This window comes from Carcharhinus amblyrhynchos, chromosome 2 (genome assembly GCF_965287045.1).
Source record: "Carcharhinus amblyrhynchos chromosome 2, sCarAmb.v2.hapA, whole genome shotgun sequence".
In the NCBI taxonomy this organism is placed as follows: Eukaryota; Metazoa; Chordata; class Chondrichthyes; order Carcharhiniformes; family Carcharhinidae; genus Carcharhinus; species Carcharhinus amblyrhynchos.
Window position 1 is genome coordinate 36,722,584 of NC_137325.1, and position 23,636 is coordinate 36,746,219.

Sequence of the window (23,636 nt, forward strand, 5' to 3'; positions counted from 1 at the left end):
GAAAATTTGGCAGACCATGCAAAGGTCCATTGACCTCAGGCCCAAATTTCTGGCCTTAGGGTGAGCACAGCTGGAAAATCCCAACCTTTGCTTTTGCTATTACCAATTCACTTCTGTTAGCCATTTTGTATAAACATAGACTCATCTGGAAATTTACTATCACTTCTTAGACAGACCATTTCCACCCCCCTCCTCAGCACAGCACTACAGAATGGTTGCACAACTGAAAATAGCGGCTGGATGTGTTGAAACAGACTACAATTGTGTTGTAAAGTTCTGAGCAAACATACAAACCAAATTTAGTTGAATTTTTCCCTAATTCTGCATATACACACAGCCAGTTTTTGAATCTTAGCCAAATTCTAAATTGGATCAGTAGAGTGACGCATAATGGTGCACTGTTGTACTTCAAGTCTCCATGTTGCTATGGTGTTTTTTGTTGTTGCTATGGTACCTTTTGAAGCTCAGTTGCTGTGTTGTACTCAGTGGCAATAGCTGCAGACACTGTTTTCGATAAATTATTGGTTCTTTTGACAGCAACAGGTGTAAAGTCAAAAGGATGGTGACCTTTTCCAATCAAAAGATTAGAGAAAGGTGGTGAAGTAGTTAAATCAACACTTGCCAAAATCACACTGCGATAACTAGATGAGATTTCGCCGTGGTCAAGCCCTAGTTTGGGCAGCACGGTAGCACAGTGGTTAGCGCTGCTTCTTCACAGCGCCAAAGACCCAGGTTCGATTCCCAGCTTGGGTGACTGTCTGTGTTGAGTTTGCACCTTCTCCCTGTGTCTGTGTGGGTTTTCTCTAGGTCTCCAGTTTCCTCCCACATTCTGAAAGACACGCTGGTTCGGTGCTTTGACCCAACCAGGTGCCAGACTGTGGTGAACCAGGGGAATTTCACAGGAACTTCACTGCAGTGCTAATGTAAACCTTACTTGTGACTAATAAACTTTAATTACTATACTGACTCATGTTGGGATCATCACTGGGAGTTCCCTACAGTTCATGGCATGGTCCGGGATGGAAAATTAACAGAATCAGCTTCCAGAGAATAGTTGCCAAAATTTAAAGGGAGAAGGAAGAAAAATCTTGCAATGTTTACTGGGAATTGCACTAATTTACTAATATACCCTCTCAGTACACAACACTTTCTTACAGTGTACACTGTACATACTATGGTGGCTGAGGAACTGGTAACAAAGGAGTCATACATTTAAAAGACAAACATTCCCCTCCTAGAAATCCATAATGTGTTGAAATTAATATCTACCTCAGTCATATAGAGACAATATCATTCCAAAATTGTTTGATTGGAGCTTTGTTTATAACATGAGGCGATCAGGGCAGCGGCTGTAGTATCTCAAAGAGGTTATACAATCAACTTTGATCTTATGGGAGTACTGTCCAGTAGCTTTATCTTCAGTGTCTGCCCATGGGTCCCAGTGGTATGTCTGACCACCAGTGACACCAAGAGGGGATCTCTGAAGAGTGTAAATGAGGCTAGCAGTCTGTCACTGATGGCAAAGTCTTCAACAGGCTCATCCATAGCAGAAAGTTCTCCGGTTGACTAGCTAATTGACATGTGGTGTTACTGATCCCTTCTCCTCTGAAGCTCCCTGGTCAAATAAGCCGATATTCATAGAACATAGAACATTACAGCGCAGAACAGGCCCTTCGGCCCACGATGTTGCGCCGACCAGTTACAAAAACAATGACCCACTAGCCTATACCAATCCCTTTTCGTCCATAAACCTATCCAGAGATCTCTTAAACGCCCCCAAACTAGACGCATTTACAACTGCAGCAGGCAGGGCATTCCAATCCCTCACCACCCGCTGGGTAAAGAACCTACCCCTGACATCCGTCCTGTAGCTACCCCCCCTTAATTTAAAGCCATGCCCCCTCGTGCTAGCTTTCTCCATCCGAGGAAAAAGGCTATCACTATCCACCCTATCTAAACCTCTAATCATCTTATATGTTTCAATAAGATCCCCTCTTAGCCGCCTTCTTTCCAACGAAAACAACCCTAGATCCCTCAGTCTCTCCTCATAGGACCTCCCCACCATACCAGGCAACATCCTAGTAAACCTCCTCTGCACCCTCTCCAACGCCTCCACATCCTTCTTGTAATGCGGGGACCAGAACTGCACACAGTACTCCAAGTGCGGCTGCACTAGAGTAGTGTACAGTTGCAACATTACACTGCGACTCCTAAATTCAATCCCCCTACCAATAAACGCCAAGACACCAGGCTTTCACTAAGGAAAGTATTAGACACAGGAGGAAATTGTATGCATGAAGTACACACACTTACAATATCACACCAATTAGCTAAAACAGCCACCCTCACATTTTTACCCACTAGTTGAATTTTCTTTAGTGTGAAGACTGGTGTAAGTACTGGATAACAGAGTTGAGAAGTCAATGCGTGAGCTCAAATATTCACTTCACTACCATCCAGACTCACTGCCCTTATTATTTAGGACAGGTAATGGTTCTGCTGTTACCATTTGCAGTAGCTCTAGGTCCACCTTTGATTATTTACCCCATTACCACCCATGTCATTTAATCACTCCAGACTATCACAGACTTTCCCCTTCTTCGCACCAGGCCTCCACCATCCCATTTCCCCTTCAGTCAATCAGACAGCCAGCATCTTAGCAGTACCACCAATATAGGTGGTCACTGCTGAAAATGCAGGATGAAGGAAAGGGTGTCTTTGTGGCAACGTGCCAATGAAAAAAAGGTCATTTTGTTTTTAATCAAGCTAGGGCTGGGCAGGTCAAGGCATTTGGAGGTCTGCACTGTCCAGTGGTGGCATTGCCATGGGGGTGGTCATTATCACTGGGGATTACTATCTATATGGCACACAGCAGCCATACCAGATGTTCTGCTGTATATGTTTATGTGGTAGTCTCCTTAAGTGGCAGCAGTTTCACCCAGGCCATTAAAATGTCAGCAGTGATGGGAGGCAGCCCTTTATTTTAAAGATTAAAGATACACCTTGATCAGCAAAGGCAATGGAGGGGCAGAACAGTGAAAAACAGCACAGATATCAGCAAGTTGAGGACATAAATTCAGCTCCTCTTACCACTTGTATTAAATTGGAAGTCTCAGAATAGTCTCTTTCACTTTGGTAATAGCTTGAAGAGCTTCCATCCACTCTGATTCCAACACGGTCCTGGAGGGTATCATTCAGCAAGGCAGTAAACATCATGTTGAACAGTGTGGGTGCGAGCACACAGCCCTGTTGTTTGATGCTACTGGTGACTGGGAATGCCTCAGAGGATTCTCCGCCATCCAGTACTCTGGCCATCATGGAACTGGCATACCACCGGAATGAATTTGTGGGGGCAGCCGAACTTTGACATAAATCCTCCACAGGCCTTGTCGGCTTACATGTCGAAGGCTTTCGTGAGATCAAAGGTTTAGAGCTCGCGATTCTGCTCCTGCCACTTCTCCTGAAGTTGGCATGCAGCAAAAATCATGTCAATAGCCCCACAACTTTTGCAGAAGCCACACTGTGACTCTGGAAGCAGGCTCAGCTCCAGATGAGTGACTAGACGATTTAGCAGGACTCTTGCAAGGGTTTTTCCTGTGATGAAGAGCAGCGAGGTTCCTTGGTGGTTGGTGCATACTTGCCAATTGCCCTTCCTCTTGTAGAGGTGTACAATGGAAGCATCTTCAAGTTCCTGAGGAATGGATCCTTACTTCCAAAAAAAGGACTGGAACAACTTGGTGAGCTTTGATAAGTACAGGACTAGAAGCTTTATAGATCTCTGTGGGCATCTGCCCCTGGGGCTTTGCCACTGGATAGCTGGCTGACAGCTTTCATGACTTCAGCTACAACTGGTGGGTCATCCATGGCGCTGTTGATATCAACCTGGGGAATCCTGTCTATTGTCTCATCGATAATAGGTGACGGTCAGTTGAGGACGGCTTCAAGTGTTCAGTCCATCTCTGCGGGATCTGAGCCTTCTCTGCAATGAGTTGCACCATCTGTACTCAGGAGGGATAAGCTCCCGAGAGATTGAGGTCCAGAGTGTTGACGGCTTCATAGAACCATTTCAAGTCGTTTCTATCAACGTATCCCTGTATGTCATCTGTCTTGGCACTCAGCCAGGCATCCTGCATTTTATGCAGTTTATTCTGGACTGTCCTGCAAACACTGGTAAAAGCATTTTTCTTGGCAGCTGAAGATAGGTTGTTCTGACAGGCCCGAAGGAGACAGTGCTTTTCAACAAGCCAATCACGCTGCTTGCGGGTGGAGGGCCTGAGCATCTTCAGCGCAGATGTATGGATAGCATCCCTGAAGTGTTCCCAGTCATCCTCAGCGCTGCCTACAAGGCGTAGGTTAGCAAGCGCTGAAGCGATGCTGGGGTTCTTTAGCTTGGCTGCATTGACTCTTTTCATAACCTTGCTTTCTTATGGTCGCCTCTTGGGTCTGATGCGGAGCCTCAGTTTAGGAGGTAGAGGTAGAGGCAATGAGCCTGTGATCTGTCCAGCAGTCAACAACACACATGGCCTTGGGCACTCTGACATCCTGCCTGTCTTTTCTCCTGACAATGACAAAGTCGATAAGATGCCAATGCTTAGAGCGGGGGTGCATTCAGGAGGTCTTGTTACAGGTAGGCAGATGGAAGATGTGCTACACAGGTCTTCAGTTAGAGTAGGCTGTTACTGTTACACTTGTCCACTCCATACCTCCCAATGACTCCCTGCCAGATTGCAGAGTCAGACCCTACTCTTGCATTAAAATTGCCAAGCCAGATCAGCTTGTCAGTACTGCTCACTGCTGATAGTAGGGTGACCAGTTCTTCGTAGAACTTGTCTTTCATCTCGTCCGGGTTGTTCATTGTGGGGGCATGGGTGCTGTTCAGGGTGGCTTGACTTCTATTCTGTAGCTGAAGCTGTAATGTCATAAGCTGGTCGTTCACAGCCTTGGGTAGACTATCAAGTTTCCGAACAAGGAAACTCCTGATGGCGAATCCAAGACCAGCATCACGATGCTCATCGCTGCCGCAACCGCTCCAGAAAAAAAAAGTATATCCACCTCCAGTTTCAATCAACCGACCTACATTAGCAAGATGAGTTTCGCTCAGGGCTGCAATGTCAATGTTGTATCTTGCAAGCTCTCTGGCAACTAAGGCTGTTCTTCTCTCTGCTGTAGGGTTGTTCAAAAGCGTGTGCACATTCCAAGTGCCAGTGGTGAGTGGTGTCACCTTGTGTTTTATTTTGTTTGTTCGACTGCAAGATGGGATCCCTGCCAGCTGTGGTAAACTGGCCAGGGTGTAGTGAAGCAGGCAATGTTTAGGGCACCTTTTCTAGCCCCTTCCTCATTCTATGGAAGTGAGCAGTGCATTTCTGAAGAGGACTGCTCAGTCACCCAGGTAGACCCCAAGTTCCACTGCTGCTTCAGTCAGCAGAAAACAACCATTAGACCTGAACCACCTGCGTGCAAGTCCATGACTACTGCTCCTAGTGAATCCACGCCTGCTGCTTCATCGCTCGCCCATTGCCACAGGACTTCAAGGGTTGAACAGGACACTGATGATGTAAGTACTTAAGTCGACTATGAGTGCTTAAGGTTGCTGGTACCCAGGATCTCTGACAGTGCCCCTCCAAACAAGATATTTTCTCAACTATTATTAACTGACCAAGGATGAAAAGGTACACACACTATAAAACTTGGTCACTACTGATGGAGCACCAGGTATAAGACAGTTTTGTTACTCAGTTGCAAAAAAAAAACACTGGATCACAATAGGATATGAATTTAATGCATAAAATTCACCAAGCACTCTGTCCCCAAAACATTTCCTCCTGAATTCACCAAAGTAAAGATTCATCCTCTCAGTATAAATACCCTTTGTCACACCATTTTTGCCCTTTAACTAATCATTTATGGAGCATGGGCATTGCCAGCATTTATTGCCCATCCCTAGCTGCCCTTGTTCAGAGGGCATTTGAGAGTCAAGCACATTGCTGTGGCTCTGGAATCAAGTAATGTCCAAAGGTGTGTGGGTTAGGTGGATTGGCCATGCTACATTGCCCCTTTGTCTCATGGGACCAGCTAGGATAAATGCATGGGATTATAGTTGGTGCAGACTCGATGGATCAAATGGCCTCCTTCTGCACTGTAGGATCAGGAAATGATTGACACTTCACAAGTCATGTTATGTTGTTCTGTATGTTTGCTCCCTCATTTCCCCCTATTATTCTCCTTCTTCAGTTATTTGTGTTATCTTGCAATTCCTTTTATGGGTGAAATGTCAACGGATTCATATTCTGGTCAGATACGACTTGGCCTGTTGACAGCCTCCAGCATTTTTATGTTAATCTCCTCAACGTCAATTTGTTGATATAGACTGTCTCAAATCTCTGATCTCTTATGAGCGTTTCTTAGTCATGTCTGAGGCAGCCACTGTTTTAGGAGTAGCAACAAAGCAGTCTCTTGTGTGGAACTCCCACATTACAACATGATGCTGTATCTCATTCCTGTACTCGACTCATTGTTTGAGATCCAATCCACTACACTGGTGTCATCCGCAATCAAATTGGAGGAAAATAGCTGTATAAGGAATATAGTAGGGGGGCTGAGAACACAGCCTTGTGGGGCACCAGTGTTAAAGATGATCGTGGAGGAGGTATTGTTGCCTATCCTTACTGATTGTGGTCCGAGTTAGGAAGTTCAGGATCCAGTTGCAGAGGGAGGTGCCGAGGCCCAGGCCATGGAGTTTGGAGATGAGTTTCATGGGAATCGTGTTGTTGAAGACTGAGCTGTAGTCAACAAATAGGATTCTGACATAGGTGTTCTTGTTAGCTAGGTATTCCAGGATTGAGCGCAGGGCCAGAGAGATGGCATTTGCTGTGGACCTTTTGTAGCGATAGGCAAACTGTAGTGAATCCAAGTAGTCCAGGAGGCTGGAATTGATATGTGCCATGACTAACCTTTCGAAGCACATCATAAATGATGGATGTCAGAGCCACTGGCCAATAGTCATCAAAGCATGCTGCTTGGTTTTCCTTAGGTACCAGGATGATGGTCATCTTCTTGAAAGAGATTAGGGACCTCTGATTGTTGTAAAGAGAGGCTGAAGATGTCTGAATACCTCCTCCAGCTGATCCACGCAGGATCTGAGTGCACATCCAGGTACTCTATCCTGGCCAGTTGCTTTCGTGAGTTGACCTTCAAGAAAGCTGCTCTGACATCTGCAATGGTGACCCCAGATACAGGTTCATCCAGAGCTTCCAGGGTGGAGGGCATGCTCTCACTGACCTCTTGCTCAAAATGGGCGTAGGATGCATTGAGCTCATCAGGGAGGGGTGCGTTGGAGCTGGCAATTTTACATGCCTTCATCTTGTAGCCAGTTATGTCTTGCAGACCTTGTCACAGTTGGTGGGGGTTGGTGTAGCTAGCCTGGGACTCCAGCTTGGTCCAGTCTTCTGGCATCTTTGATCTCCTTAGATTGTATCTGGCTTTCTCATACAGGTCAATGTTGCCTGACTTGAATGCCTCAGACCTAGACTTCAGCAAGCAGTGGATATCCCTGTTCATCCATGGTGTCTGGTTGGGGAACACACGGATTTGCTTCTTTGGCACACAGATGTCTACACACTTAGTAATGAAGTCAGTTACTATAGTGGCGTACTCCTTCAGGCTGGTCGCAGACTTTTTAAATACTGACCAGTCCACTGACTCCAAGCAGCCCTGAAGGGGATCAGCTGATTCCTCAGACCAACATTGTACAAATTTCTTCGATGGATTCTCCTGCTTCAGTTTTTGCTTGTAAGCTGGGAGCAGGAGCACAGCTTTGTGGTCTGGTTTGCAGCACAGCCTTGTGGTCTGATTTGTGGTCTCGATTTGGTTTGATAGAGAGTCTGGTGAACTGGTGCAGCAACAATAATCTCCCCCTCGATGTCAACAACACAAAGGAGAATGTCATCAACTTCAGGAAGTGTAAAGGAGAACATGCCCCTGTATACATCAATGGGAATGAAGTAGAAAGGGTAAGAGCTTCAAGTTTTTAGGTGTCCAGATCACCAACAACCTGTCCTGGTCCCCTCATGCTGACACTATAGTTAAGAAAGCCCACCAATGCCTCTACTTTCCTCAGAAGACTAAGGAAATTTGACATGTCAGCTATGACTCTCACCAACTTTTACAGATACACCATAGAAAGCATTCTTTGTTGTATCACAGCTTGGTATGGCTCCTGCTCTGCCCAAGACCGCAAGGAACTACTAAAGGTCATGAATGTAGCCCTATCAATCACGCAAACCAGCCTCCCATTCTTTGATTCTGTCTACACTTCCCCCTTCCTCAGCAAAGCAGCCAGCATAATTAAGGACACCACGTGCCCCGAACATTCTTTCTTCCACCGTCTTCTGCTGGGGAAAAGATACAAAAGTCTAAGATCACGTACCAACAACTCAAGAACAGCATTTTTTCCTACTGCTGTCAGACTTTTGAATGGACTTACCTTGCATTATGATCTTTCACTACACCCTAGCTATGACTAACACAATATTCTGCACTCTCTTGTTTCCTTCTCGATGGATGGTATGCTTTACTTGTATAGCACACAAGAAATATTTTTCACTGTATGTTAAAACATTTGACAGTAATAAATCAAGTCAAATGATGGTATTTTATTCTGATTATATCATGATACGGAATAGTCAACTCCAGGTATCACTACCCACACATGATTTCATTGGAGTTCTAGGTGTGGAGTATAATTGCTTCAAAGCATGGATTGTTGACTCTAAGTTAGTTTCCTAGACAGAGACAGCTTTGCTAGCTGTTACCTGTGTGATCTGTATAAGCTTCCTCATTGACAAAGGAACCCATGCAGGTTTTAAACTATTAAATATAATTTAAACAATTTCTCTAGCAACATAAGGAGTAAAAAAATCAGCTTGAGCAGCAATAGAATGGGTGATACTAAACAGGCAGCTTGATGTTCTGAAAATAATTTTCAGTGGATGTAAAAGTTTGTATATCCATTTTCATCCATTTGCTCTACCCTTCAAACTATGAAGGTGATTGAAACATTCTCCAATAATTCTTTGAATGGGTCAACTGTACAACACAACTAGGGCAACATGGTGGCACAGCGGCTAGCATTACTGTAGCAGCGCCAGGGACCTCAGTTCAATTCTGGCCTTGGATGGCTGTCTGTGTGGGGTTTGCACGTTCTCCTCTGTGTGGGTTTCCTCCAGATGCTCCAGTTTCCTCCCACACTCCAAAGATGTGCAGGTTAGGTGGATCGGCCATGGTAAATTACCCTCTAGTGTTAAAGGATTTGTAGGTTAGGTGGTTTGGCCATGGTAGGTGTGCAGTGTAACAGGGATAGGGCAGAGAAATGGACCTGGGTAAGATACTCTTTCAGAGAGCTGATGCAAACTCAAGAGACCAAATGGCCTCCTTCTGCACTATAGGGATTCTATTCTGCGATTCTTTACCAATGAGGATTGCCCATGGTATCATTCCCTTCTTTAAAATTCCCACTGGATCAAAATTTCTAGCCCTAACTGGCCAAATTTGTTTGAACCACAGATCACACACAAGTCATATTATCTTCCAAAGCACTCCTTGAGTGAGTTGGAATGCTGAGAACACAACAATATACTGGTCAGTATTGGGAAATTCCTGTCCGCCATTAACCTTCCCTGTCAATGATCAGTAAGCTATCAACAAGACAAATATAGAAATAGCAACAAAATGTTTCAATATCACATACAGTATGAAGATGTATCCCAACACACAAAGTATATTGGGAATTCAGAAGTGTTGGGGTAGATGGTCATTGTGGAGACAACTCCAGTACTTGACTGTTGGGGACTGGATGTGTAACTAAGAGCATCCATCATGGTTTCTGTAACAGAAACAAATCAGACATTCATGGGTTACAATATTGACATGCAAGTACACCAAAAGGACATCTGTCATCAAAATCCTCTGACTTGTGTCAGAATGAAATAAGCAATAATAATACTGGAAAATTGACTCAGAGGTATTGCACTCCTAAAATTTTTAGCCTAGTGATAAAAGTCTCTAATTACTAAGGGTGATCAAGTTCAGTTCAACTTTGATTCATTGTCACCAAGTTGAGGAGGAATTTCTTCAGCCAGAGAGTGGAGAATCTATGGAACTCTTTGCCACAGGCTGTGGATGCCAGGGTCATTGAATGTCTTTAAGACAGAGCTAAATAGGTTCCTGATTAAAAAGAGGACCAGAGGTTTTGTGGCCGGGGGGCGGGGGGGGGGGGGGTTATGGGGATTAAATGGCCGAGCAGCCTAATTCTCTCCTATGTCTTATGGCCTTATACTTTGCACAGATCGTGGCTGGTGGCATTGTCTGTTCTGAGGAACCACTTTGAAGTGTTGCTAGGCGATCACATTTTTAGTACAACATAGAAACAATAAATGTTGGAAATACTCCAGAGGTCAGGCACCGCGTGTGGGAATTAACAGGAACAAATTCTTAGCACTTTAGCTTTCGGCTGCTGTAGAGCTAACAGTGCATATATAAAAAGGTAGGCTAGATGAATTAGCACTTCCTGAACATGGTTTCATGTTATGGGAGAGCATAAAAGATTTGCAATATAGAAATAAATATATGCCTTATAATTTTCCATCCAAAGACAAAATTTCTCACCAGTTCTTGGGTTTGCATTTCATTGATGCAAAGCTCTGTACCCAACTGCTAATTCAAAACTCTATCCTATGATTTTGATTTGATAAACAAGGAACAGGTCAAAGAGGTTACAGTACAACATAATAACTTTTAACTTACTGACCCACTTTGAGCAGCCTCACATCTGCATGCTTGTTTAGCTCTCCAAGCGGTGCCCAAACGGAACACCGGTACGTTCCCAAATCTTTACTGGAGATATTGTGAATGGTCAAGAAATAGGGACTGGTAGAAGACACCTCAACTGATCCGCTGAAACCCAGATACTTCCTGGAAACGTTTTCCTTGAAATCCCTTCGTACAATTCCTGATAGACCGAATCCATCATCAGCTAACTAGAAAGAGATTAAAAATGTATGTAAATTACACAATTAAACAGAGCTGTTTTTCCACACAGTGCATTTGTAACCTAGAGTACAGGAAGTTTACTTTGCTTAACATTGTAGATGCATTCCTGAAACATGTAACTTTAAACAAATCAGACTTTTAAAAATTACACATAAACACTACAGTTAGGTTCTGTAGGACAAATCTCAGGAAAAAATGTATTCTGTGAGTTGAATTACTTTTAACTGCTTAATTCATAAATGAAATAACTTTTTTTTGTCAATGCATCCCTTTTTGTATGTTAATTCTTTCTGTGTGCCTCCCATCCTTCTCACCAAACCTCCCATTCCACAATCCTTGTCCCTGTCACATCCTGATCGCACTCAGAACCTCCTGCATACTTGCTTCCCATGTCACTGCCAACCCCTCTACCACTCCTTGCTGCTGCCTCTCCCATTCACTGCTTCCCTGTCCCAAACCTGGCGGTGGACACAAGGGGGAATAGTCACTCCAAATTGGTGTAGATCAAGTCATGTGACTCTACCACTGAGAAACAAGGTTGAGCAAACTCCCAATGTTAAATGAAAACATAAAGCTCATGAACTAACCAACATTGGGTGGCACGGTAGCACAGTGCTTGGCACTGCTGCTTCACTGCTCCAGGGTCCGATTCCCGGCTCGGGTCACTGTCTGTGTGGAGTTTGCACATTCTCCTTGTGTCTGCATGAGTTTCCTCCCACAGTCCAAAAATGTGCGGGTTAGGTTGATTGGCCATGCTAAGATATTGCCCCTTAGTGTCCAGGGATGTGTAGGTCAGAGGGATTAGTGGGTATAATATGTAGGGATATGGGGGGTAGGGCCTGGATGGGATTGTGTTCAGTGCAGACTCGATGGGCCAAAGGGCCTCCTTCTGCACTGTAGGGTTTCTAGGATTTCTACTGAACTGAAATGACAAACTTGGGAACATATAGTGAAGGATTACTGCATGTACTTGAGCCTGAGACCATTTAGATGGAAAAAAATCAAATAAAATTTGATGCAGAGAAAGGCACGGGAGAGGAAGGAAGACTGGAATTAGATTTGGATTGATCTTGCAAAGAGCCAGCATAGATAATGTAGCTTTGTGAGCTCCATATGTGCTGGAAACCTTAACCTTTTCAGCTGCACTTCTAAGGCAGCCTTTTTAAAATTTGTTTTATTGTCAAATTCAGAACTTCTGATTTTATTTAGCAAATAATTAGCCCTAGTCCATAAGCAAGCATTGGCATCACTCTCCATCAGAGATAGACAACTGGTTAAGTATAGCTTGAGAGGCAAACCCAAAAGGCAGGCCTCCATAAACTACCAGATTAAACTCTCAGGTTTTAACAATTATGAAAATGAGCTAGAATAAATTCTATCAAAATGACAATCAGGAAGACATTAAGATATTGATGAATGGATATATTGCAATGCAAATACAGCCAACAATTTACATCAAAGCATAGCGTATAAATATACACAGAAATTTTAGACTGTTTATTCAGTTACATCATCTAAATATTTATACCATAATAGAATTTAGAATTTAATACAGTTGGATGAATTATTCAAATTCTTGTTCACCATGGTCAATTTATGGAGATTCAGAATTAAATGAAAAAAAATGTAAAAGTTCCCAGGACTCAGATGCAACAGTAAAATACCCTTAATCCAGTTTTATAGCCCGGATTTTCTAGTTGTTGTTATTTAGTCCACAGAAAAAAAACCAAATGAATGGAAAATTATTTTATTTGTAATATTATGGGCGGGATTCTCCAGTCTTGTTTGTGATGGGACCCTTTGTGAGGGAGAACAGAAAATTTGGCGTTCCAACCAAAACTCCATTAACCTTCCACAGCACTAGAAAATCCCAGCTGTGAACAGGAATGGAATATTTTGTCTGTTACTTGAGAAACAAAGTTGGCCACTACTTCAAAAAGATGTCTAGAGGGTTTTTCTATCCATAAGGACAAGCAAGTGATGGGCAACATACCAGCCAATCCTGCATTTCCTCAGTATTGCATGCAAGCCTACATAGAATAGTCAGGCTGGCTGACTATCAAACAACGATCTATTCTCAGCACAGTGGTATAGTAGTTAGCACTGCTATCCTCACACTGCCATGGATCCAGGTTCAATTTCCAGCTTTGGGTCACTGTCTGTGTGAAGTTTGCACATTCTCCCCATGTCTGCATGGTTTTCTTTCAGGTGCTCTGGTTTCCTCCCACACTCCTAAGATGTATTGGTTAGGTGCACTGGCTGTGCTAAGTTCTCCCTCGGTGTACCTGAACAGGGGCATCGAGGGGATTTTTCACAGTAACTTCACTGCGGTGTTAATGTAAGCCTATTTGTGACATTAATAAATAAACTTTATTCTAATCCCATTTTCCAGCACTTGGTCCATGACCTTGTATCTATGGCATTTCTAGTATTCATCTAAATGCTTCTTAAAATGGTGTGGAGGGTTCTCACCCCAATCACCCTTTCAGGCAGCGAGTTCCAGATTCCCACCATTCTGGGTGAAAAAGATTTTCCTCAAATCCCCTGCCCCTTATCTTAAAGGGCATCTAGGCTAGCTGACACATACAGAAATTGAAAGGTGCTATAGTTAACAAGCGAAGAAAATATTAAAAATCCCCTTCGCTTTTCAATGTAAATGATTCAAGCAATAATTTCTATGACTCAGCCTGACACTTGGCAAGGAGACAGATCATGATGGTACTTATTCCTTGGTAGTTTTGACTCATAACCCCCATCCAGTCAACCACATCTTAATTTAAGATCATAAGTAGGCTTACAATAAAGTTACTGTGAAAATCCCCTTCCCTGCTCTATCAAAGTATTGGATCTTCAACACTTCCTGATGCATTTCCCTTTGGGAAGTTTACTTCATGATGGTACATTTCTTCCTTCTTTATGGTGATGGGGGCAATCTATGGACCTGAGGTGACTGTAACCAGAATGGTAAAGATTGTGGGAAAATGGGACTGCTGACTATGTTAACGGATCCTCATTAAAGTTGCCTGGGTTTCAGAAGTGACGGCCTCCTTCTCTCGCAGCTGCTATATGAGCCCATCTGATGTTGTAGCAAGCAATGACAAATCTCAGGAGTATACATAGAACATAGAACCCTACAGTGCAGAAAGAGGCCCTTCGAGTCTGCACCGAACACAATCCCACCCAGGCCTGACCCCCATATTCCTACATATTGTACCAACTAATCCCTCTAACCTACGCATCCCTGGATACTAAGGGGCAATTTCTTAGCCTGGCCAATCAGCCTAACCCGCACATCTTTGGACTGTGGGACAAACCTGGAAGAAACCCACACAGACACGAGGAGAATGTGCAAACTCCACACAGACAGTGACCCGAGCCAGGAATTGAACCCAGGACCCTGGAGCTATGAAGCTGCAGTGCTAACCACTGTGCTACTGTGCCACCCACAAAGCTCCACCAGAACAGTCCAGATATAGAATCATAAACCAAAAAGAGAAAATGCTGGAAAATTTCAGCAGGTCTGGCAGCATCTGTAAGGAGAGAAAAGAGCTGACGTTTCAAGTCCAGATGATACTTTATCATAGCTAAAAGGCATAGAAAGTGGGAGATATTTATACAGCAGGATGAAGAAATGAAAGATGAATCATAGCCACAGAAACCAGGGTAAAGGGCTGCTAATGGCAGTCCGTAGAGAGAATAAAGGGTGTGAATGGCCAAACGACAGAAGCTGAAATCAAAGGGTAAGTGTGACGATGAAGATGTGGGGGGAGCGAATGGCTAGGAAAGAGGTAAAAAATAGAAAAACAGGGGAAGGGGAAGCAAACCAGGAGAAAAGGTAAGGAAAGGGGGATCAAATAGGGGAAAGAAAAATAAAAGAAAGACAATAAAGAAATAAAAAAAGGTTGAGAACAGTAAAAATAAATAAAATGAAAACAAAGGAGTAGAGGTGGGGTGGAGCTAATTATCTAAAGTTATTGAACTCGATATTGAGACCAGAAGGCTGTAAAGTGCCCAGTTGGAAGATGCAATGCTGTTCCTCCAGTTTGCATTGAGCTTCACCAGAACTTTGCAGCAAGCCAAGGACAGACATGGGCATGGGAGCAGGATCGTGTGTTATAACAGCAAGCAACCGGAAGGTCAGGGTCCTGATCGTACACAGGCTGAAGGTACTCAGCAAAGTGATCACCCGACCCATGCTTGGTCTCTCCAATACAGGGAGACCACATTGGGAGCAGTGAATGCAATACACTAAATTGAAAGAGGTGCAAGTGAAATGCTGCTTAACCTGGAATGAGGGTTTTGGACCTTGGATGATAAGCGTGGAAGAGGTAAAGGGGCAAGTGTTACATCTTATATGTTTGTATGGGAAGGTGTCATTTTAACACACGATCCTGGTTTCTGTGGCTATGTCTCATCTTTCATTCCCTCACCGTGCAGTATAAATATCTCCCACTTTCTGTGCCTTTTAGCTTTGACAAACAGTCATCTGCACACGAAACATTAGCTCTTTTCTCTCCTTACAGATGCTGCCAGCCCTGCTGAGATTGCCAGTGTTTTCTCTTTTGGTTTCAGTTTCCAGCATCCGCAGTAATTTGCTTTCATAAAGCATCATAACTGTGACCTTTCTGACAAGTGGCATGGTACTGGGGGGGTGGGCAGCTCTATGTTCAGAGCTCGAGCTATCTCCATGGATGAACACAGTAAGAAGTCTCACAACACTAGGTTTATTTGCAATCATGAGCTTTCAGAGCACTGCTCCTTCATCAGGTGAGTGGATAGTTGGCTTCACAAGCACAGCATATATAGACAGAGACACAATTGCAAGATGATGGTTGGAATGCCAGACTTTTTCCAGGTAAAAAAGTCTTTGCAGAATCGCTGAGCAGAAACTGATAGCCAAGTTCCACAAACGTGACAGCCTCAACTGGGATCTTGAGTTCATGTCACACTATCTGTAACCCCACCATTTGGCCTGGGCTTGCAAAATCTCACTAACTATCTTGGCTTGAAACAATTCACACCTCTTTAACCTGTGATTATCCTCTCTCTACTTGCACTGTTTGTGCCTGTAAAAATTTGATTACTTGAAAAAGACTCACATTCCAACCATTATCTTGTAATTGTGTCTTTGCCTATATATATGCCATGTTTGTGAAACTTACCTGTCCACTCAACTGATGGAGGAGCAGTGCTCTAAAAGCTCATGATTCCAAATAAACCTGTTGGACTTTATCCTGGTGTTGAGAGACTTCTTACTGTGCCCACCCCAGTCCAACACCAGCATCCATGGATGAAGTAAGGGCAACATCCTTTATCCCTTCAGACACAGGGATCAGACTGAGGGCTTTTGGGATAGTGTACTCATGTGTATGACACTTGACCTCAAATTTGCACATTTTGTACAACAATCATATGTCACATGTCTGTGTGCGAGAAGGCCATCCTCAGACCATATTGCGACTGATTTCACAAGTTATATAAAGTATAGTCTAAATCTGCCTTAAATAGAACAGTAAAACTCTTTTACCTTATACCAGCTGACTGCTCGGTACACAACTTCAGGCGCATATGCGACATTACAGGGCAGCTTTGCAAATTCACCCATCCTTACAAAAACTTCACTGACAGCTTCTGCCCCCAGACAGAAGAGCACTGCGAAAACAAGGCAAGTAAACAGGGTCAATCCGAAGCACACGCCCTGCCTCCAAACATCAGCGAGCTGAAATCTACTGAAAAAAAACAAAATCTGCCATAGACTTCGAGCAAAGAGATGAATTACACAACATTCTTAAAACTACCTGGCTGTAACATGACAAATAGAGATCGCTGCAGTCTGCAGCCGCACACAAACTCCATCTTCAGGTCTCCGCAGACAGCCAGCAAATACCAACTGCGTTGGAGTCTGAGCTGAAGAAACGAAACTGAAAGTTAGCGAGCTCCGATTTCACGGAATATGAAACTCATGCCGAGAAGACAAAACAGGCGTTTTTCTCATGGATCACTATGATCTGAGTATTAAATACACAACCCAGCCGATTTCCAATTAAAACAAAATTCACCACAGCCCCATTTTGTTTATTTTTGAATCAGAAACGCCCACGGAATTAAAGGCAAATTACTGACGTGGCTGGAAAATTGGTTAAGTGGCCGGAAGTCGCGACAACGACTTGGATTATGGTGTGGAAAGTCATATATCCAAATTTAGAACATAGAACATAGAACATAGAACATTACAGCGCAGAACAGGCCCTTCGGCCCACAATGTTGCACCGACCAGTTACAAAAACAATGACCCACTAGCCTATACCAATCCCTTTTCGTCCATAAACCTATCCATAGATCTCTTAAACGCCCCCAAACTAGGCGCATTTACAACTGCAGCAGGCAGGGCATTCCAATCCCTCACCATCCGCTGAGTAAAGAACCTACCCCTGACATCCGTCCTGTAGCTACCCCCCCTTAATTTAAAGCCATGCCCCCTCGTGCTAGCTTTCTCCATCCGAGGAAAAAGGCTATCACTATCCACCCTATCTAAACCTCTAATCATCTTATATATTTCAATAAGATCCCCTCTTAGCCGCCTTCTTTCCAACGAAAACAACCCTAAATCCCTCAGTCTCTCCTCATAGGACCTCCCCACCATACCAGGCAACATCCTAGTAAACCTCCTCTGCACCCTCTCCAAAGCCTCCACATCCTTCTTGTAATGTGGGGACCAGAACTGCACACAGTACTCCAAGTGCGGCCGCACCAGAGTTGTGTACAGTTGCAACATGACGCTGCGACTCCTAAATTCAATCCCCCTACCAATAAATGCCAAGACACCGTACGCCTTCTTGACAACCTTATCTACTTGATTCCCAACTTTCAAGGATCTATGTACACATACACCTAGATCCCTCTGTTCATCCACACTATTCAAAGTCCTCCCGTTAGCCCTATACTCGACACATCTGTTGCTCCTACCAAAGTGAATTACCTCACACTTCTCCGCATTAAATTCCATCCGCCACCTCTCGGCCCAGCTCTGCAACCTATCTAAGTCTCCCTGCAGACTATGACACCCTTCCTCACAATCTACCACACCTCCGACTTTGGTGTCATCAGCAAATTTACTAATCCACCCAACTATACCCTCATCCAGATCATTAATAAAGATTACAAACAACAGTGGCCCCAAAACAGATCCCTGAGGCACACCACTCGTAACCGAACTCCATGATGAATATTTACCATCAACCACCACCCTCTGTCTCCTATCTGATAGCCAATTCCTGATCCAACTTCCTAGATTACCCACAATCCCATACATCTGCATTTTCTGCAGAAGCCTACCATGGTGAACCTTATCAAACGCCTTACTAAAATCCATATATACCACGTCAACTGCCTTGCCCCCATCCACCTCTTTGGTCACCTTCTCAAAAAACTCAATAAGGTTAGTAAGGCACGACCTACCCGCTACAAAACCATGCTGACTATTTCTAATCAATTCATGGGGACAGTCCCCACCCTGACAGTGTCCAGTTCAGGACAGTCCCCACCCTGACAGTGTCCAGTTCAGGACAGTCCCCACCCTGACAGTGTCCAGTTCAGGACAGTCCCTGCACCCAGCACAGTGTCCAGTTCAGGACAGTCCCAACCCTGAGCAGAGTGTCCAGTTCAGGACAGTCCCTGCACTGAGCACAGTATCCAGTTCAGGACAGTCCCCACACTGAGCACAGTGTCCAGTTCAGGACAGTCCCGGCCCCGAGCACAATGTCCAGTTCGGGACAGTCTCCATCCTGAGCATAGTGTCCAGTTCAGGACAGTTCCCACCCCGAGCACAATGTCCAGTTCGGGACAGTCCCCATCCTGAGCACAGTGTCCAGTTCAGGACAGTTCCCACCCCGAGCACAGTGTCCAGTTCAGGACAGTCCCCACACTGAGCAGTGTCCAGTACAGGACAGTCCCCACACTGAGCAGTGTCCAGTTCAGGACATTCCCCACACTGAGCAGTGTCCAGTTCAGGACATTCCCCACACTGAGCAGTGTCCAGTTCAGGACATTCCCCACACTGAGCAGTGTCCAGTTCAGGACATTCCCCACACTGAGCAGTGTCCAGTTCAGGACAGTCCCCACACTGAGTAGTGTCCAGTTCAGGACAGTCCCCAACTGAGCACAGTGTCCAGTACAGGACAGTCCCCACACTGAGCAGTGTCCAGTTCAGGACATTCCCCACACTGAGCAGTGTCCAGTTCAGGACATTCCCCACACTGAGCAGTGTCCAGTTCAGGACATTCCCCACACTGAGCAGTGTCCAGTTCAGGACATTCCCCACACTGAGTAGTGTCCAGTTCAGGACATTCCCCACACTGAGCACAGTGTCCAGTACAGGACAGTCCCCACACTGAGCAGTGTCCAGTACAGGACATTCCCCACACTGAGCACAGTGTCCAGTTCAGGACAGTCCCCACACTGAGCACAGTGTCCAGTTCAGGACATTCCCCACACTGAGCAGTGTCCAGTTTAGGACATTCCCCACACTGAGCACAGTGTCCAGTTCAGGACATTCCCCACACTGAGCACAGTGTCCAGTTCAGGACATTCCCCACACTGAGCACAGTGTCCAGTTCAGGACATTCCCCACACTGAGCACAGTGTCCAGTTCAGGACATTCCCCACACTGAGCACAGTGTCCAGTTCAGGACATTCCCCACACTGAGCACAGTGTCCAGTTCAGGACATTCCCCACACTGAGCACAGTGTCCAGTTCAGGACATTCCCCACACTGAGCACAGTGTCCAGTTCAGGACATTCCCCACACTGAGCACAGTGTCCAGTTCAGGACATTCCCCACACTGAGCACAGTGTCCAGTTCAGGACATTCCCCACACTGAGCACAGTGTCCAGTTCAGGACATTCCCCACACTGAGCACAGTGTCCAGTTCAGGACATTCCCCACACTGAGCACAGTGTCCAGTTCAGGACAGTCCCCACACTGAGCAGTGTCCAGTTCAGGACATTCCCCACACTGAGCAGTGTCCAGTTTAGGACATTCCCCACACTGAGCAGTGTCCAGTTCAGGACATTCCCCACACTGAGCACAGTGTCCAGTTCAGGACATTCCCCACACTGAGCACAGTGTCCAGTTCAGGACATTCCCCACACTGAGCAGTGTCCAGTTCAGGACAGTCCCCACACTGAGCACAGTGTCCAGTTCAGGACATTCCCCACACTGAGCACAGTGTCCAGTTCAGGACATTCCCCACACTGAGCACAGTGTCCAGTTCAGGACATTCCCCACACTGAGCACAGTGTCCAGTTCAGGACATTCCCCACACTGAGCAGTGTCCAGTTCAGGACATTCCCCACACTGAGCACAGTGTCCAGTTCAGGACATTCCCCACACTGAGCACAGTGTCCAGTTCAGGACATTCCCCACACTGAGCACAGTGTCCAGTTCAGGACATTCCCCACACTGAGCACAGTGTCCAGTTCAGGACATTCCCCACACTGAGCAGTGTCCAGTTCAGGACATTCCCCACACTGAGCACAGTGTCCAGTTCAGGACATTCCCCACACTGAGCACAGTGTCCAGTTCAGGACATTCCCCACACTGAGCACAGTGTCCAGTTCAGGACATTCCCCACACTGAGCACAGTGTCCAGTTCAGGACATTCCCCACACTGAGCAGTGTCCAGTTCAGGACATTCCCCACACTGAGCACAGTGTCCAGTTCAGGACATTCCCCACACTGAGCACAGTGTCCAGTTCAGGACATTCCCCACACTGAGCACAGTGTCCAGTTCAGGACATTCCCCACACTGAGCACAGTGTCCAGTTCAGGACATTCCCCACACTGAGCAGTGTCCAGTTCTGGTCACTTGGTTGAGGTCCTTATTGAAATTACTCCTGCGAGGTCGGTGTTCCTTTATCAAATCCAGATTTATTTGTAAGTGTAATGCTCAGGCAGGTACTTCTCAGTACCAAGTAGTCACACCACCTTATATACCTCTGCAGGGCTCCCAGACTGGACAGTTACAACTGCCTCAATGAGGGAACTCATATTCTAACAGGTCCAACTCATGGACCCTGTTAAAGTCATTACACTAATGATCTTGGTTGACTTTCAAAAGCTCCAAAAGCACTCACTTCAGGGGGGAGGGGAAGAAGGCTCAGCTCACATTTTGATTGATGGTTTATAGAATTTATTAAGGGATTAGCTGTCTTTGGTGTGGTTATTGAATCAAGGCTTGTTTTTCATAAATATAAGGGGCATTTAAAATCTTACAATGAATCAGAGTTGTTCTCAATATAAGGTGAGTATTATTGAGAGTTCCATCAGATTAGGTAGACTAGGTAGCATGTTCTTTTGGATAGACAGTGTAGACTCAATAGGTCAAGTAGTCTTCTTCTGCACTGTAAATACTATGAATCTTGGAAGGTTTACTTTTCATTCCACAAGTCTCCTGAAAGTTGCCCATGGTGGATATTGGATGAATAGCTATGGAAGTGGCATGGGGATGAAGGTCCATGAGGAGTGGGTAGAGGGCACGAGTTTTTATGGAAGGGGAGCAATGGAGCAAATGGAGGGATGATGGGGGTATCAGAGCTGAGGGTTAAAAGTCCTAACAGCTTTTAAAATAACCAGGAGGAAGTCTCAGAAGCTGAGGCCTTCTTAGCAGCTTGCATCAGACGTACCAGCTCCATGACCACTACCAAGCTGTTCCTAGGCTCAGTGGGCTTGGCCTGATCCCACCCACCTCTCCAGAATGTAAATCACACGTGATGGGCCCTTTATATTGAGGTTGGGCAGCATAATTTCCCACCTCAGGCCCATTATATTGAAAATCCGACCCAACATCTCACAGAGAGTTAATAGAAGCTGCCGTCTTACATGTTCCCCATTTACAATCACACAAAGATTTACCCCACTGTGGGTATAAACTTCCAGAGACAGGAGTTGAGGGCAGACAAAAGAGTGCAATGTCAGAGGATGAGAATGTTAGTATCTCAATGGGTAGAAGAAATGAGATGGGCTGAACGGCCATCTTCATCAGGAACTGTTTCGTGAATTTGTGAGACAGAGAAAGGTTCTGAAAGGGAGAGACAGAAGCAAAAGGCAATGTTGGAATATATTGACAGAGAGATAGGACGTGGAGAGGTTGAGACAGAATGGTGCAAATACAAAAAGATTCTTAACAGAGAGACAGGGGCACATTTTGATACAATCCCTATTAATGAGGGAGATATGGAGGTTTGTTAGGGTCACAGTGAGGGTGTTGGCTCTCTCCAAGCTGCTAACCCCTGGGTGCAGATTGTCAGCTGGTGAGGTGAGATGTTCCATTGAGTGAGTGTGTAAGAGGGTCTGTGCTATACAATGAGCTGCCCAGGCCAGTACCATTAATCCACATGAAAATGTTCAACCCTGCATGAGCAGTGAGAATGTGAGTGGACAGACTCACATTGTCTATTCCTTTAAGACTTGATTACCTGTCGCATTCCAACCATTATCTTATAAATTGAGTTTGTGTCTGTATATGCCCTGTTTGTGAACACAAGTCCTCACTCACCTGATGAAGGAGCAACGCTCCAAAAGCTTGTGCTGCCAAATAAACCTGTTGAACTTTAACCTGGTGTTGTGAGACTTCTTACTGTGCCCACCTTCTTCACAGATAACCAGTGAACTCACTCACCATGAACAATTCACACACAATCACCAGTTCATGGACAAAGCTGGTGAAATGGGCACAGCAGGTACTCTGTGAGTGACCTACAACTTCGTACATGTGTCCTGAGGAGACAGAGCGAGAGACAGAGTGGGTGACCGGGAGGGAGATGAGAGAGTCTGACACCCGCCCCCCCCAACCAACCAGAGGAGCCTGGGAGGGAGAGGGTCCAGGATAGGGAGAGGCCCAAAAGAGAGAGCGACCCTGCACCCAGAGGAGCCTGGTGGGGACAGGGTCCAGGACAGGGAGAGGCCTGAGGGAGACAGAGTGACTTGGACAAGGGAGCCCAGGAGGGAGACAGGACAGGGTGAACGTTCCACAAAATGTTCAATAAGGTACCACACAAAAGGTTACTTGATAAGAGCCCATGGTGTTGGGATAATATATTAGTGTGGATATTGCCTAACTGATAACGGACAGAAAGTTGGGATAAGAGGGGCATTCTCAAGAAGACAACCTGTAACTGGTGAAGCACCACAAGGATCAGTGCTGGGGTCACAATTATTTTCAATATATTAATGATTTGGGCAAGGGAGGTGATTGTACTACTGACAAGGTTCCGGATGATACAAAAATAGATGGGAAGGCAAGTGGCGAGGATGACACAAGAAGTGTATAAGGCATATAGACAAACCAAGTGAGTGGACAAAAACTTGGCAGATGGAATGTAATGTTGGAAAATATGAAGTGATACACTTTGGTAGGAAGAATAAAGGAGCTGAGTATTATTTAAATGGAGAAAGACTGCAGAAAGTTGTAGCACAGAGGGATTTGGGGTCCTCATGCATAAATCACAAAAAGTTAACATGAAAGTTCAACAGGTAATATAGAAGGTAAATGGAATGTTGGTTTTTATTCCAAAGGGAGTGGAGTATAAAA

At 45.1% G+C, this 23,636-nt stretch overlaps 1 protein-coding gene across 1 annotated transcript in view; it reads right to left on the reverse strand.

Annotated features, from left to right (window-relative positions):
• LOC145353687 (uncharacterized) overlaps window positions 1–17,131 on the reverse strand; it is a 29,145-nt gene extending 12,014 nt beyond the window's left edge. The window contains exons 1-4 of the mRNA XM_080204460.1: window positions 16,845–17,131; window positions 16,574–16,698; window positions 10,805–11,033; window positions 9,746–9,880 (exon numbers count right to left, since the gene is read on the reverse strand). Coding sequence (XP_080060586.1) covers window positions 9,746–9,880; window positions 10,805–11,033; window positions 16,574–16,698; window positions 16,845–16,902 — 547 coding nt within the window. The 5' untranslated portion in view covers window positions 16,903–17,131. The remainder of the gene's footprint in view (window positions 1–9,745; window positions 9,881–10,804; window positions 11,034–16,573; window positions 16,699–16,844) is intronic.
• Between the last annotated feature and the right edge of the window lie 6,505 nt (window positions 17,132–23,636).